The sequence below is a fragment of the Trichoplusia ni genome, unplaced genomic scaffold (genome assembly GCF_003590095.1).
Source record: "Trichoplusia ni isolate ovarian cell line Hi5 unplaced genomic scaffold, tn1 tig00003613, whole genome shotgun sequence".
Classification (NCBI taxonomy): Eukaryota; Metazoa; Arthropoda; class Insecta; order Lepidoptera; family Noctuidae; genus Trichoplusia; species Trichoplusia ni.
Window position 1 is genome coordinate 59,635 of NW_020800424.1, and position 15,113 is coordinate 74,747.

Sequence of the window (15,113 nt, forward strand, 5' to 3'; positions counted from 1 at the left end):
CAAAAAATGCAGAAACAATTTTAACATTTAGAACCCGCTAGAAATTATGACTTAAAGACGATTCTGTTGATTGCATTAGCAAAATCAACTGTAAAGAATACTCACCCAATAACCTAGGTAAAAGATAAAAAGACAAGAACGAAACAAATGCCTGTCGCAGACAATACAAAACAGTAAGACCGCGTTACTTAACCCAATAACGATGGAGCCGAGCTTCACACACTATCAGATAGATGCAGTGATGCAGACAATGCTGTTCCCACCCTAAAGGATGGTACAATCCGTACAATGTGTGTCAAAAGCCATGGGAGCTTCCCACTAGCCCGCTTGAGAACACTTTCTGGAAACTTTAAGATAATTGCGAACACTATTTGTTTAACACATCTATTTGATCAGATTAGTTTACTTTTAACGATAATTCATTATTAGAAACGATGAGAACAATTATCGAAGTTTGGTTTCAAATACGAAACTATGATCAGCTATCTCTAATTCTTGTACAAAATAACGACCCATCAAAATTACGTAACGTGCAAATTGTTTTTGAAAGTCAGTTACATGTTCATGGGTTACGTTCGATTCGACCTAAAGATTTTGAAAGGAATTTATGGTGGTTGTTATAAAAATAAATGCCGGATCACTGACCTATACAGGCCCGACACCTTTTGCAAGGCTTCCTGCCCTAATCATCGATTGTCATGCAAATTTTTACGCTTGTTACATTTCGTTACGGTCGGCGATAGCCAGCTTCTCAGGTTAAGGCACTATCCTAATTCACACGTTTGTTTAGATGTCATTGGATTTATGCAACAAATTAGTGTAAAGTGGAGACAATGAATGTTAAAATTGACAAGTCGGTATGTGATGTAAGAAGAGTGTTTCACAAACAGATGGCAATCGCAGTAATGTGTGAAATGCTAGCGCTGAAGTCTATTAATTTGTAGTTTAATTACTAAGTTTTGTCAGAATAAAGGAGACAATTTTAAGGCTAATTACGAAATACAAGTGGGACGGGTAAATGTTCAGAAGATATGTGTCGTCACAAATTCTTAGAAATAGACATAAAATTACAGTCACTTTATACAAGGCTGTTAATGGATGGATGATTAAATTAACTACTCGAAACACTTACATTTACTAAAATATGGGAAAACGTATCTATATTGCATGAGCTTACATTCCCTAATCAACTAGAGCTTTGCAAAGCTAGCATTAAATCAATTAGATATATGGATTTCTTCTTGATTGGTGAACGAAATGGTTCAAGTCCGTGATTACTACACAAAAAGACGGCCAGCTCGAGACGGTTGTAATGAACTGCAACCAACTTTAGCAGCAGGTATATTACAAGTAATGCAAATCACTGACGAAATAAATGACTTTAGGTCAGAAGTCAAAATAGCTGGTATAACGTCACAAATCAGTGTAGTGCTAACACTCAGGTCACGACGGTAAAGTCAAATACGTGATTTTCATATTTACTTTTACCCAAACTTATATTTTGTATATATTGAATATTCTAAAATAAATTCATTGTCAACACAATTACTATAAGTGGAGCTGAAGGTGATGCCTTGAAGTAATAAAAGAGACTGAAGTAATTGAAGGGTAATGGATAATTGTGTAATGAATATGGCGGCCCATTAAAGCCTAAATAACCCAAGGAGGCTGCCTAACAAAAGGTTTATATTTACATAATATCAGCCTATATGCGTCTCACTGCTGGGCACAAGCCTCGTCCGGTATTAGGAAAGATTTGAACATTGATCACAAAGTTAACTCACTGCGGGTTGGCGATATAAGCTGCGTTGGTATCGCACCTGCACCTCGTTCACACAAATGCACGCAAAGAACTGCAAAGCCAATTGATACAGACCAGCTAGAACCAGGACAGCTAACAGACGAAGATGGAAGCAACTGATAATTTTATACACATAACACCTTTGTACAACAATGAACTTTTCTTTAAGGTCGCAGCTACATAATCTATGATATTCTAAAGACACGAATGTCAACTAAATTTTGAAGCTGACGTATTTCGGAAATGATATTTTTTATATCTTTATTATTTACTCGTGTATTTTATTATGCCTAATTCTAGTCTTTACTTCCAATGTCTGTTAGGCATGCAATGCAAGGACTTCGCGATAATAGCTGCCGACCAGACGAATACACAGAGCATTATCGTCATGAAACAGGGTACTTTATTGTGAATTGTTTCTTGTGAAGTAGTTTAGCTGTAGAGTGGGATAATTCGTCATATCGTTCATCATCTTGTAGATACATGATTGATGTCGGGTACGGGACGATTTAGGTGATTTAAAAGAGTTGAAGTGAGCCAGCTTAGGGCTGCTTGTTGTTCATTACCGATTGACTGTTTAAAGTAATATTATTGCATGTATAAACAAATGCGGAATTCAGATGCAACTCTACGCATTTAAGTGCATTGTTTGGTTTTAATAACTGCATTAATAATATTACTTTGGTAGTAGGACCAAATGTTGCCCTCTCTGACTAAAAAAGTCAAAGTTTCAAATAATACCTGTCAAATATAACATGGTACTTAACGTTTGCTTTAGAGACTGTTCAAAGGATTTCCCCTAAGTAATATTCATTCAGAGAAGTCACGACACGAAATTGCTTTTTAAGTTAATGATCTTAGCAAACGATTTTCTAAGCAATTTTAGTTGTCATAGAAAATCGTCTGTTTAATTGCTGTAGATAAAATAGATGGGTTTTGATAACAGGTGTTCTTGGTATCTAGGTAGAGCATTATATATGAATGTTAATATATTTATCTAAATTCTATGCTTAAATAAATAGTGACGAATATATATCACATTGTTTGTAGACGCAAAAGATAGAATTCCTAACATAAAATGCAATTCTTGATGAGTTTTTGCAAATATCACTATTGTTCGAGCAGTTTTCATAACATTTACGCGTTGAAAGAAACAATATGACTATAAAATATATTGCATGAAGTGGTTAGTGATTTCCAATTGTTATCTATTAGTTTTCATTGTATTTTCCTGCAGTAGCCATAATGATTTAGCGACCGCATCTGATTGTTAGACTTGGCATTGATTTTCTATAGCTACTTAAACTTCACCTCGTTTTGATTATAATTTCATAGCTAGCGATGAATTTTGCCTAAAAAAGACTACTTAGTGGATTTTCTTTTGGTTTAAGGTACATAAGATGTAAAAATCACTTAATTTCAATAAAAACGAAATTTGACGACATTTTTCAAAATTTAGTTTCAGAGCATCTTTTTATTCTCGCCATTATTTATTTATGTGTTGTTCTTAGTATTTCTCCAACATTCATCTCATGGACTTGACCTTGGCCATGATTATGTATACAGCCTTCTAATTACACAGTTTTACAGCCGTAAAAACACAGCATTTCGTCTTAAGAGCTCGCAGTAAATTGTGCAATCACACCGAGAACTGTATTTATTAGAGTAATAGACGCAAAGTTATATTCATAATGACCAGTTTTACCTAAACCTTGAGAGGAATATGCATTGGATGCATGAGAGAGTCTTTGATTATCATTTTAATAATGTCGTAACCACTAGAATTAAGAGAGTTTCATCTGCAGTAAACGTTCTTGATGGTTCAAAACGATATTATGACGGATGCATCGCTTAATGGATGGTGTTGTACAAAAATTGAATATTATAGTTTTGGTTCATGTCATTTTATATACTTTTTTATAAACGTCATTTTTATCTATCCTGCCATATTGTTCTTCTCAAACTATCTCTTTAACTTTGCCAAAACAACTCTACCTTCCAGACGAGAACAAAATGTACCGTATCTCGGACAACCTGGTGATGGGCATCATCGGGGAGCCGGGAGACACGATCCAGTTCGCGCAGTTCATCACCAAGAACGTGCAGCTCTACAGGATGAGGAACAACTATCAGTTGGACACGGCCGCCGCTGTGCACTTCACCAGGAAGACGCTCATGGAGGCTTTTAAGGGCGGTGTAAGTACACCCGGGACCCGATTTTGCTATTCACCACGGCTGATGAATGAATGGCAGTTGTATTAAATTTGAAACTATTCCTATTCTGTTAAGCATTTTTCATAACACACACAACACAATTATTTATTGGAAATTTATTATATTAACCATGAGTGTTTCGCCCCGTACTGAATTTCCAATAATTGTATTAGAAAAAAACTTAGAGTAATAGGAATTAGGAACAATTATCGGGCATTGTGAATAGCAGAATCGGGGCCCTGGTCATATATTATGAGCGCTGGGAGTAGCATATGAGACTTGCTACTATGTCCTAAAATGAAATTGTCAGAGTAGCGGCAAAGAGGCGCCTCCTTACTTTGTATTTAGGTGATATTTTCTCTGTTATATTCGTCCTTAAAAAATACGATGGCGCACTATACCGAGTGTCTAGAATCTCGCTCTTATCAAAATCAAAATCAAAAAGTTTTTATTTCAAATAGGCCGTATCTCAGGCACTTTTAAAACGTTATATTACTGACTCTAGTTGCAGTCAACAGTTCTAGAAGTCTATCACTACGTCTTCAAAGTAAGACAAATACGAGTACTACCGTGGAGGAGAGACTTTTGCGCCGTGTAGAGCCGCTTCTTGTCGTTTTTAGAATAAGCATCTGGAATATTTCAACAAGTCGTGGAAGTTCTATTTTTCAAACGGCCACAAAAAAAGATGAGGCAGGAAGTTTGTGAGACCTGTGTTACAGGAATCGAAGAATTTGTGAAAGTATTATGCAAACAGTTGGAGGTTAGAGGACGAATGTGCATTTTCACATTAGCATTTTTAATTTAATTTTATAGCTAAACTAGCTGTTGCCCGCGACTTCGTCCCCGTGGCTAGAAGATATAGTTATGATTTATACCTGCCCTATTTTTTCACATTTTCCATTGTATCTTCGCTCATATTAGTCGCAGCGTGATGGTTTATAGCCTAAAGCCTTTCTCGATGAATGGTATATTCAACACAAAAAGATTTTTTCAATTTGGACCAGTAGTTCCTGAGATTACCGCGTTCAAACAAACAAACAAACAAACTCTTCAGCTTTATATATTAGTATAGATATGTTGTGCCAGTAGCTGAGCTTGTTCATACGTTACCGTAAACCGTTTTGAGAAATTTATCATTGAATAATAAATAATAAAATTAGCAACACTTGGACGAGTAGATGTTGATTTAAAATCATTACGTAATTACAGTTTACGTAGTTGTACATTAAAATTCTTGTAATAAAAGTAATGAAACCCACTCATTTTATGGTCATTATAATTGGTTAGAATTGGTAAAGTTAATGCATTTGATACTGGCTGACCCCTCTTAGATACGCCTAGCTGAAGCCTCTCATTATTTCTGTATATATTATTTTAATAAACCTCGAGACGTGGATGTGCTAAGTTAACTTAAGTATAAAACAAACTAATTTGCCTTTATTTTTTTCTAATTTTTTTGACAACAGGAGGTGTGTAAGTTACCGCTTTCCATATATAATTACTTACTACATACTTGTAGTAAACATACCAGATGAAAAATCAGGGAGGGGGATTGATGCACAAACATTCAAGTCAAATGCAAAAAGACACCCAGGACAAGCATTCGTGGAAAACACAAACTTTAATCCTGCACGGGGATCGAATCCACAACACGTTGCGTGGATGAGCCCTGCGGGTTTATCATGGTAACCTCAACGAATCGGTTACCTCAACCACCATCTTTAAATATACGCTACCTCAAACTTTAAGGAAACGTTCCCTCTTTTTATCAACCATGATTTAAGAACAACTCCAATTTTCTAATTTCTTCTTTCGTCAAATCTTCAAACGCGTCTTCGTAAATTTCTTCGACGAGGACCCTCGTTGCGTTGTCATTATATTATAATTTATTAAAGCTGTTACTTAATGCATTATAAAACTGTTAACTCATTACATGCTATTCATCTTTCCGCGCATTTTAATTGTTTGATAAATGTACCTGACTTCGGCACTTTTGTTCATGAGATTTGATGAGTCGTTCCCCGTTATACCGTAGTAATGATATTAATGATTGATGATTAAAATACTATTTGAACAATTTACCGTCTTGGCACCTGATACAGCAAAAGTTTTAGAAGAAAGTTTTCGTTATTACATTGATTTTCCTGTTTATATGGCCCCCACCATGCAACTATTCATTATTTGGTATCTATTAAAATCGGTTCAATGTCTTTCAAGACTATCTTTGGATTTTACGTGAGGTCTAGTGAGGTCTTAGGTTATTAGCATCGCAATCCTGTGATTCTAGATAGAAAGGCGCAGTATTCTGTTTGTTTTAGCCGATAAGACTGTTACTCTCCGCCTCTTCCGTGGATAAAGCTTATGCGGATTTTATTAAGTAACAAAAAAATAAGCATATGTAGGAAAATATTGCTTACTACAGGATTGCTATTTAATTACCACCAGAGCACGTTACTTTAGCATCATGAATAAATCACCAAAACCTAACCCCAGTAACAATAGTATTAGTAATGATACATAGTTTCTGCTTCTTGCCTCTCAACTGCCACATTTTAAGTTAAATGAACATGCAAAACACTTTCGTCCGCGCATATTAATCAGTTTTTTAGTAATTTTAGCACTTTCGTTCGTACGAATTTATAATATCAGTGCTAATTACTTCGAGCTGTTTAATTAACTTCGCTACGTGAATAAATCGCTTTTATATTTTAATTATGTCAGCGCTATGTTCGTCGTCGATTGTACCTTAGAATAAGGAGCTAAGAATATCAACCTTATTCCTTTGTAATAAGGGCGTCATTGTAAATCGCCGAGATGTTACTATTGATGTTAGTTTATTGTAGTAGTTTCTTAATTTGTGTTGTTGATAACTATTGGTTTTAATGTTTCAGTTTTGTTTCTAGTTATTTTTGGGTGTTATTTAAACATTCTATTTCGTTTTTTTTTACTTTGAAAATAGTTATAACTTTCTTTCTTTGCTTTTAAATGGTGCGCTGATATTATAGTCCAGTAAAGCGGTCTACCCCTGGACTCGACCTTACTGCAGAGTTCTATTAAAAAGTATTTAATGCTTCTGTATCGCCTGTACTGTCTTTTTCTTAACTTTTTATTTTATCGCATTGTTTGCATTAAAGACGGGACGGGAATAAATGCGAACATGCTTGCATGCTTTTAATTTCTTGAAGTTTCGACCATGTTGCACTGGTAATTCTAGAACAGTCAGTCAGTCAGTGGTCAGATGAAGTTTCTTTGATTATCTAATCACCTTAGGGCATAGTTTACGTGTGATTAGCGAGAAAATAGGCACTAGTAAACGGTTTCCTACTAAGTACCATAGTAAGGTAGTGTAATCGTTGCTTGAGATAGAAAATTTTGGTTTACAGGAGATCATTAAAAAGTAAATCTATATCTATACTAATATATAAAGCTGAAGAGTTTGTTTGTTTGTTTGAACGCGCTAATCTCAGGAACTACTGGTCCATATTGAAAAATTCTTTTTGTGTTGAATAGACCATTCATCGAGGAAGGCTTTAGGCTATAAACCATCAAGCTGCGACTAATAGGAGCTAAGATACAATGGAAAATGTGAAAACAACCGGGCAGCTATACCTAAATCATAATTTATATCTTCTACCCACGGGGATGAAGTCGCGGGCAACAGCTAGTGTATGTAAATAAATGTTCAAACTTGAACATTGAAAAGATATTGTTATTGACATAACACTGAGAGAAGAGGTCGCAAGCCGAAAAGCGCAAGCGCATAACGTTTATTTGACGCTCAAAAATATGTTGTGAACCTCTTGTTATTAAGTCTTATATTGTACTTTTTCTGCTCTTTATAGTTTCCCTTAATCACCACTTTACCACCAGACCCCATCGATGGTGAACATGTTGGTGGGCGGTTACGACGCGGCCGAGGGCGGGCAGCTATACACCGTGGACTTTCTAGCGTCCAGCGTGAAGGTGCCCTTCGGGGTGCACGGCATCGGGGGCTTGCTGTGCCTCGGGATCATGGACAGGTTCCACAAACAAGGTTAGGAAAACGTCACCAATGTACGATAGACGATAATAAGTGTTCAATCATGGAGACCACAATTTTCGATATATATTATTGAACATTGTAATATTCTTGCGAGCAGTTCATCTAAGATGAGCAGTAAGTGTGTATGTGTGAATGCCGTATATGGTTGCTAGGATATAGGGAGAGACTCCAAAACTCTCCGTCGCCACATGCAGGGCGACAGCCGGGATACCTCCAAATAAGAAAATTTCTGAAGACATTTGGACGGATACATGCATATGAATAAAAGACAAAGATAAATGAATAGATAAAAGCATTAAGTCGATGGACAATTCTCACTATTTATCGTTTTCTCTGCTGTAAGCTATACTTAATTGCTGTCGAGGCAACTTTCTGTAATACACGCTGACCTTAATAGACTCGGCGAACTAATAGTTAATCAAGGTATCGTCACAGATAATGACGTCAAAGCCATCAGTAACTTTGGTTACCTGAGTATGGATGAAGGAGTTTCTACAGTCAAAATGTTTCGAATATTTGATAAAGTACTTAATAGAAGATAGGACAGAATCAGTTGAAACAAAATTTCTCTCAGATCTCCACTATTCATATTTGCTACCCAAAAACTATCCTACCTGCTCGGGGCAGAAAATAATAATACAAGAAAAATAGTAAGAAATTGCAACAAATCGATTATTACAACTAAGAACCATCACCACTATCACCACCGGTCTTTTAAAATAGTAGCCTTTATGTTTCCAGAACTAACAGAACAAGAGGCCTATGACGTGATCAAGCTCTGCGTGAGCGAGGTCCACCAGAGACTGTTCGTCAGTCTCCCGAACTTCCAAGTGAAGGTCATCAACAAGCACGGCATCAAGGACATGCCGGTCATCTGCCCAGCCACGTTCATACTAGAAAACAATACTGCACTCGGGGATTAGGCATGGAGAGTTCCAACTTTTTGAAAAGGGATGGCTAAAGTGGTATTTTTAAGGCACTGAGCAGTAGAAGTAGGTTAATACAGGTTCAGATTCTGGAGACACACGAGCAAGTTTCGAGAACTGTTATGCTATTAGATAAAAAAATTGCTTGTCCACACAAGCAAATTTTTTGATCAGTTGATCTAGATCAATAAACCAAATACAATTGGTATTTGTTTTGGTATGTACATACCACTAACTGAAAAATACTCTCTTGTAAATGAGTGGTATGCCGGCTACTTTGAGATTTCGTTGTTAATTGATGTTCACCCATTAATCCTTTTTATGGTTTTCTGCTTCTCGTCTACTTAATACCGGTTTACTTGCGTATTTATCGGGATAGCCCGACGAGTTTCTGACCTAACGGGAGTCCTTAATCATCAAATGATGCGGCTGCCGGGAGTCGAGCTGTTTTCTATTGGTTATGAATGGGATGAATTTTAAGCTGATCTGCTAAAAAAACGAATTCTCAATGTACTAATTATGCGAAAATACCGCTTTAGCCTCCCGGTTCGTGAACTTGAGTATTTGACGTCAGATTGTGACGTAACAGTGGATTATACAATTGTTATATTATACGTAAATGAATACACGTTTTTGCAATTAACTTTTTGTTTGTTTTTAGTTTTGACGTTTGCTGTAAATTGAATGTTTATTTTCAGTTACAATCTGACATCTCATTTGATGCAAGTTAATTACTAAACTCAATCGCGTTGCTTGATAGTGAAGCTTAATTAAAGCTGTTCTATTACTATTCTTAATGAAGAGGTTATTAACTATTTAAAAAAAATAAACCATTCTTAGTTTTCTATCCTCTTTTGCGGCAATCATATTAAGCGTACAAAACAAATTTTCCCTTTGCTGATTTTCCTTTTCTTTCTAAACATTTTTTTATTATGTTTCTGAAATAGGAGAATATCCAGGTATTTTTCAGATTTTTTTTATTGTCTCTATCATAAATCCATTTTCGGAAAAAAACAATCGTGAAGTAATAATAAATAATACTTCTGTCCACAAGCTTATCCGCTACCTCTCCTAACTACCATCAGATAACCTCAAACCCGTCGGGTATGTTACTAAACTTCCTTAATTACCTCCGCTTATTGTATTTTCATCATTTTAATTGTTCAACGGAACTCTTTTGTTACTTTACACCATAATACCCATAATCTTTCATGGTGTAACGTCAGCAAACGTGGCCTCAATCTTAGGCCATTGTGTGCTCAGCAGATATACATAGAGTTAGAGTAAATATGTCACACGGTGTGAAGGCTGATAAGCGACGCACGACGTACTCATTATTACTAGGCAGATGTTTGTAATGTTATGCAGAATGCAGATGGATTGTGTATGATGTATGCGGCTGTGATAAGCTCAAGGTGACTAGCAAGGTAAAGCGGAAAAAAGGCTTTCCTTGGTAAGTGAAATGTAGAGCTATTTTTGATTCGGTTTTCCCATTATTTTTTCTTTAATAAGTATGCTGGTATGACCTCAGGACTGGTTCGGTTTTTAACGTTTCATGCTAGTTTGAAAATCCAAAGTAGCACGTCTTATTTTCAAGATGAACATTTAGATAATGACGAATGATTAAGAGAAAAGTATTAAGAACACTACTACAACATTGAACAGGCTTCCATACTATTTTAAATTACAAACTCCTTGGTTATAGTGGAAGAGTTTTGAATACCGTCCAAAGCCTACATACATCTACCCAAAATCAAATTTTCCAAAATGACTTGAAGGTTTGTTTAGGACAATGTTTTGCAAACTTCATTTAACTTCACTGGCCCGCACATTGCTCACGAAGTAATGTTATTTACTTGTTATATATGACACCTTGACACAGAAATATTAGAATAGAACAGTATGGAAATAACTTGGCTCTGGACTGTCGGCGCGTAGTTAAAACTTTGATAATCCATTTCAGGCATGTGGCATAGAAACATCGGTGAAAGTATCTCGAGGAAACCTAATAGAACAATACTTTCCTCTTTAATGGAAAGAAGAATGTTGTTTAATTTAATAGTAATTTGAACTGTTTGTCCGAATTTTGTCGCAGATTTGATCCCCGCTTAGGACAAGCGTTTGTGTCATCCGCTAATGCTTGTTTTGAGTCTGGGGGTCTTTGCGCAACTATGTTTGTGCCAATGTGAATTGCATGTTTCTAAAATCCCTCGCAAAAGGATTAAATTCCTAAATGCGTCTGTACTTTATGAATTTATACTAACCTCATTACTTTATGTACTAATATTAGAGGTTTCATTAAGGCATTCACTTTAACTGTTTAACGTGATCGTCTTTTACTTTATAAGTTGCAAGAAATACTTCAAAGTAATATTTAGTGGCTAAGTCATTACGTAAGAATTCAAGACCACATAAGTACTTAGAGATTGCAGTCTCCATTACCTTCGATTACAAATAATAGGTAATTTCCGTTTTCCTGCTCAGATGCGAGAAATTGTAGACATGATGCCAATCAGTATTGAAATCACTTTCTTTCAATATGTCTTAGTCAATAGCAACCTTCACGGTGTATTATAATTTCATGTCTGTGCAAGTGACACACAAATTAGCGTATTATGAAGTGATTGTCAATTGTTCGAATTAAAAATACTAATACAAGCAAAATACAAGGTTTAGAAAATAATGTTTATTTAAGTTGTACGGGTGTATTGCAAGAATCAATGCCCTTTGGAAATACGAAAGAGTTATGTGAACATAGGTTTTTAAGGGAAGGATATTTTGTTGAGATTTTAAAAGATATTTATAGTAATATTCCAAATAGTACAAAACATTTGCAACCAGTAATTATCATCATGAATAACAAATTAAGAATAAGCGTTAAGTGATTACTATTAAGAACATCACTCCATAGAACTCCGCTTTCTTCAAACGAAAATATTTCTATCCGTACAAGCAATGTCATTGCTCTCTCTAAGCACCCATTAAGAAACTTGTGCAAAATAAATAATACTACTTTAATTAATACGAATCATTGTCTAATAGATCTTATATCGTAGAGTATAAAGATCATATTTAAATGACGATCTATCTTCAAGAATATTGCATAAGATATAGGATGAAACATTTCGCCGTGAAACAACAATTTACTTTGAAATGGTAACAAGATGATCGTCGATTGTTTATGCGCGATTTCAGCACAATTTCTAGGGTGTTTGATAACCTATTTTATTCTCAAGTATTGCTAAAGAGGAAATCTTTAGCGATACTTGAGATAGCAAAGCTCGTGCCTCGAATTAACCTTTTACATCGTCAATTCCAGCTATCTCCTCCTTTTCAAGACCTCCTTTCTTCTTGATAAGGCTATTCTAGTGACATGTTAGATATTATTTTATTTCAGTAAAATATTAATATTGAATCTTCGTTTCACCGTTTCACGAAACAAAAATAAATAGAAAATATTATTCTAGAGGCTCTATACTCGTACGATTGCTTGTCAGTCAATTGTTTTCACAATCTTTCTAGACTTCATAAATATGGGTTATTGGGAGGCTTTCTTGGGTCAGGATATAAAAAATAGCTGACTTGCACATGAAAGGCCGAACTGAAACCGTACAGTTTCACGCATAGAACTGGTTATTGGGTTCCGATAAATTCTTGATAAAAGGCACCCTTCCTATCACAGTGCTACATATTTTATGCTGGTTTGTAAGCGTTTGATTGAAAGAGGAAGGGCCTATTCAGGTGATCAAAGTCTTTTTAAGTTGCTCAAGTTATCCACACTAACCCGTGATACGTTCCTAATTATTTATTTGTCTCAGCTTAGTTTGCCTAATTATGTAGCTGTCTACTGGACATAGGTAACCCACTTATTTAAATATCTGTGCAGTTAGGCTGAACCAGCTTTCAATGATATGTCGGACTATGATCAGGGATTATTTCACGACACGCTTATTCCTTAATTTTTGACTTGTCTCATCTAATCATACCAGACCGTCTATAGAGTATTATTTTAGCTTTCGACATCATTTTAATGTACAAAAAATTAAATTTTATAATATTTTAGATATAAGATGCCCACTCCAGAGTTAATAGATACATTTATTTATTGAATCGGTGGATATTAAAAGATATGTGGAAGCATCATCATCATAACACGTCTGCTAATGTTTACGACAGCTCAACCCATTGTACTGCAATGTTTTTAAATAATATATGTGTCGTTTAGCTTCTCGTAACAATGAAGAATGTATTACACTACGCACCATTCACGATAGTGACTAACTCCTTGACTAGAGAACATGTTTCTATACAATATACCTGTACGTTTCCTTAAATGTGTAAAAAGAAAAAACAGACCTGTTGCATGTCATTGTTTAGAATCACATTGCAGTATTATAAAGCATTATATATAAAGCAGTATTATACGTGTTGCTAAATATATGAATGGTCGAATATGGAGGAGTATTATTTACTTAAGATCCGTTTAAAATACACTGCATACTACACAAAAGTGTATAATACACAAGTTTTTGTTGCAAATACAAAATCTTGTCACCTATCAAAACTATGATTGTATCAACTGTATTTAACCTCCATATTTATCTTCCTTATTTCTTTTAACAATATTTACTTATTACAGAAAAAAACTAGTTATCATGGACAGACGGACGATCAGACAGCGTAGTCTCAGTAATAGGGTTCCGTTTTCACCTTTTGAGTACTGAATCCTAAAAAGATCAATGGACAAGATTGCGGACTTGTATACTGTTAATTTACGAAACAGAATTTTAATATTGGCAATAAATAAATAAGTGTGACTGATTTATTCAACAGTCTTTATTTTATTTATACAGTCGCTACACATTGTGCAAAGGTAACTTTTCTTTTGAAATCATAAGGTTGAAACATTATTCAGTATGGTAGTACTTTCAAAACGAGTATGGCAACACAATGCAATAGTGGAAGTGTTTTTTAAACGTAGATATTTTTATTGTACCATTACGAATGTGGGTAACCCAGAATGTATTATTGTTTTATTTGAACTAGTTCATTTAAATAATCATCGTTTAGTTTAGCTAATTTAGAACTTTAAATGTTAAAGTTTTTCCTTTTGTCTCTCGCTTGCAGTAATGGAGGGAAGTATGAATATTTTTTGCAAATTCTCCTATATTATTACCTGTATTTTATTTAGTTATTTATTTGCTTTTAGGACACACAATCGATTTCCTGGAACTCACTGAGATGAAGTGTTTTCGTTGGTTATCATTTGATTCTTGATATTAGTTTACAGAATCTTCAATGATGGGAAAGTGTGGTGAGCTTTCCCTAAAAAAAGGAAACATTAAAAAATCGTTTTTTTCCACTATTCTTTTACGAATTAATTCGGTAACTTTATGAAGCACTTGTTTAAAAGTATCACAATAACAAGTTTGATATCAAAACGTGCCAACAATGAGCTCACTATCAGAACAACAAACACAGCTCTCTACAATATCAGCTACAACAAGTGTGCCGTGCCCATTACACAGCGATTTACTATTACAAGAGGTTTCAAGAACTTCTGCACACACTTGAGAACGATAGATAGATATTATATTAAGCTACTTGTCTACTTGTACATTAATAACACGTAAATAGATTAAAAATATCTAAAAACCCACGTTTTTAAATGTCACTCCATTCAAATTTTAGCCTGTCCAGCCGTTTCTATAGTTGTAAATTGCATTGTTATCTCTTGAAGCTACCCTGAAGAATTGTAGACAGAGTCGACAGACCAAAACGTTAAGGAAGGCTATGAGAAGTTTTAAAATACGGGAAATTGCGAGTCGGACTCGCGACTCTGAGGGTTCCGTACAAATAGGAAATAAAATGAAATCACTTGTTTTGTACGTAGGGTATACCATCACTTCTACATATCTTTTTTGACGACTTTTAACTATATATTTAAGCGTCAAAACCATTGTTTTATGTCAAAATCTATGCATGACCATGTCTTTAAGTCATTATCATAAAACTTTGGGGACCAAAATATCAGTAAACGCGACAGAATCTCTTATAGTTTCAATTATAATTCATATTTTCAAGGCAATTCTATTAAAATTATATGTATACTAGCTGGCCCAGCAAACGT

The 15,113-nt window shown here is 35.1% G+C and overlaps 2 protein-coding genes across 2 annotated transcripts in view; one reads left to right on the plus strand and one right to left on the minus strand.

Annotated features, from left to right (window-relative positions):
• LOC113507979 overlaps window positions 1-15,113 on the minus strand; it is a 39,740-nt gene that overhangs the window by 21,363 nt on the left and 3,264 nt on the right. The window lies entirely within an intron of this gene.
• Window positions 1,999-11,523, plus strand: LOC113507978 (proteasome subunit beta type-2-like). Its single transcript, XM_026890915.1, has 4 exons — window positions 1,999-2,199; window positions 3,804-3,997; window positions 7,886-8,048; window positions 8,799-11,523. Exons 1-4 carry the CDS (start codon window positions 2,088-2,090, stop codon window positions 8,978-8,980), a joined length of 651 nt encoding a protein of 216 aa, XP_026746716.1. The 5' UTR covers window positions 1,999-2,087; the 3' UTR covers window positions 8,981-11,523.

Bases quoted from the DNA above. Each gene is read 5' to 3' on its own strand.
- LOC113507978 (XM_026890915.1), top strand. From the start codon at position 2,088: ATGCCTAATTCTAGTCTTTACTTCCAATGTCTGTTAGGCATGCAATGC. The intron at 3,998-7,885 runs GTAAGTACACCC...CTTTACCACCAG, and splicing joins TGGAGGCTTTTAAGGGCGGT to ACCCCATCGATGGTGAACAT. The intron at 8,049-8,798 runs GTTAGGAAAACG...TTATGTTTCCAG, and splicing joins GGACAGGTTCCACAAACAAG to AACTAACAGAACAAGAGGCC.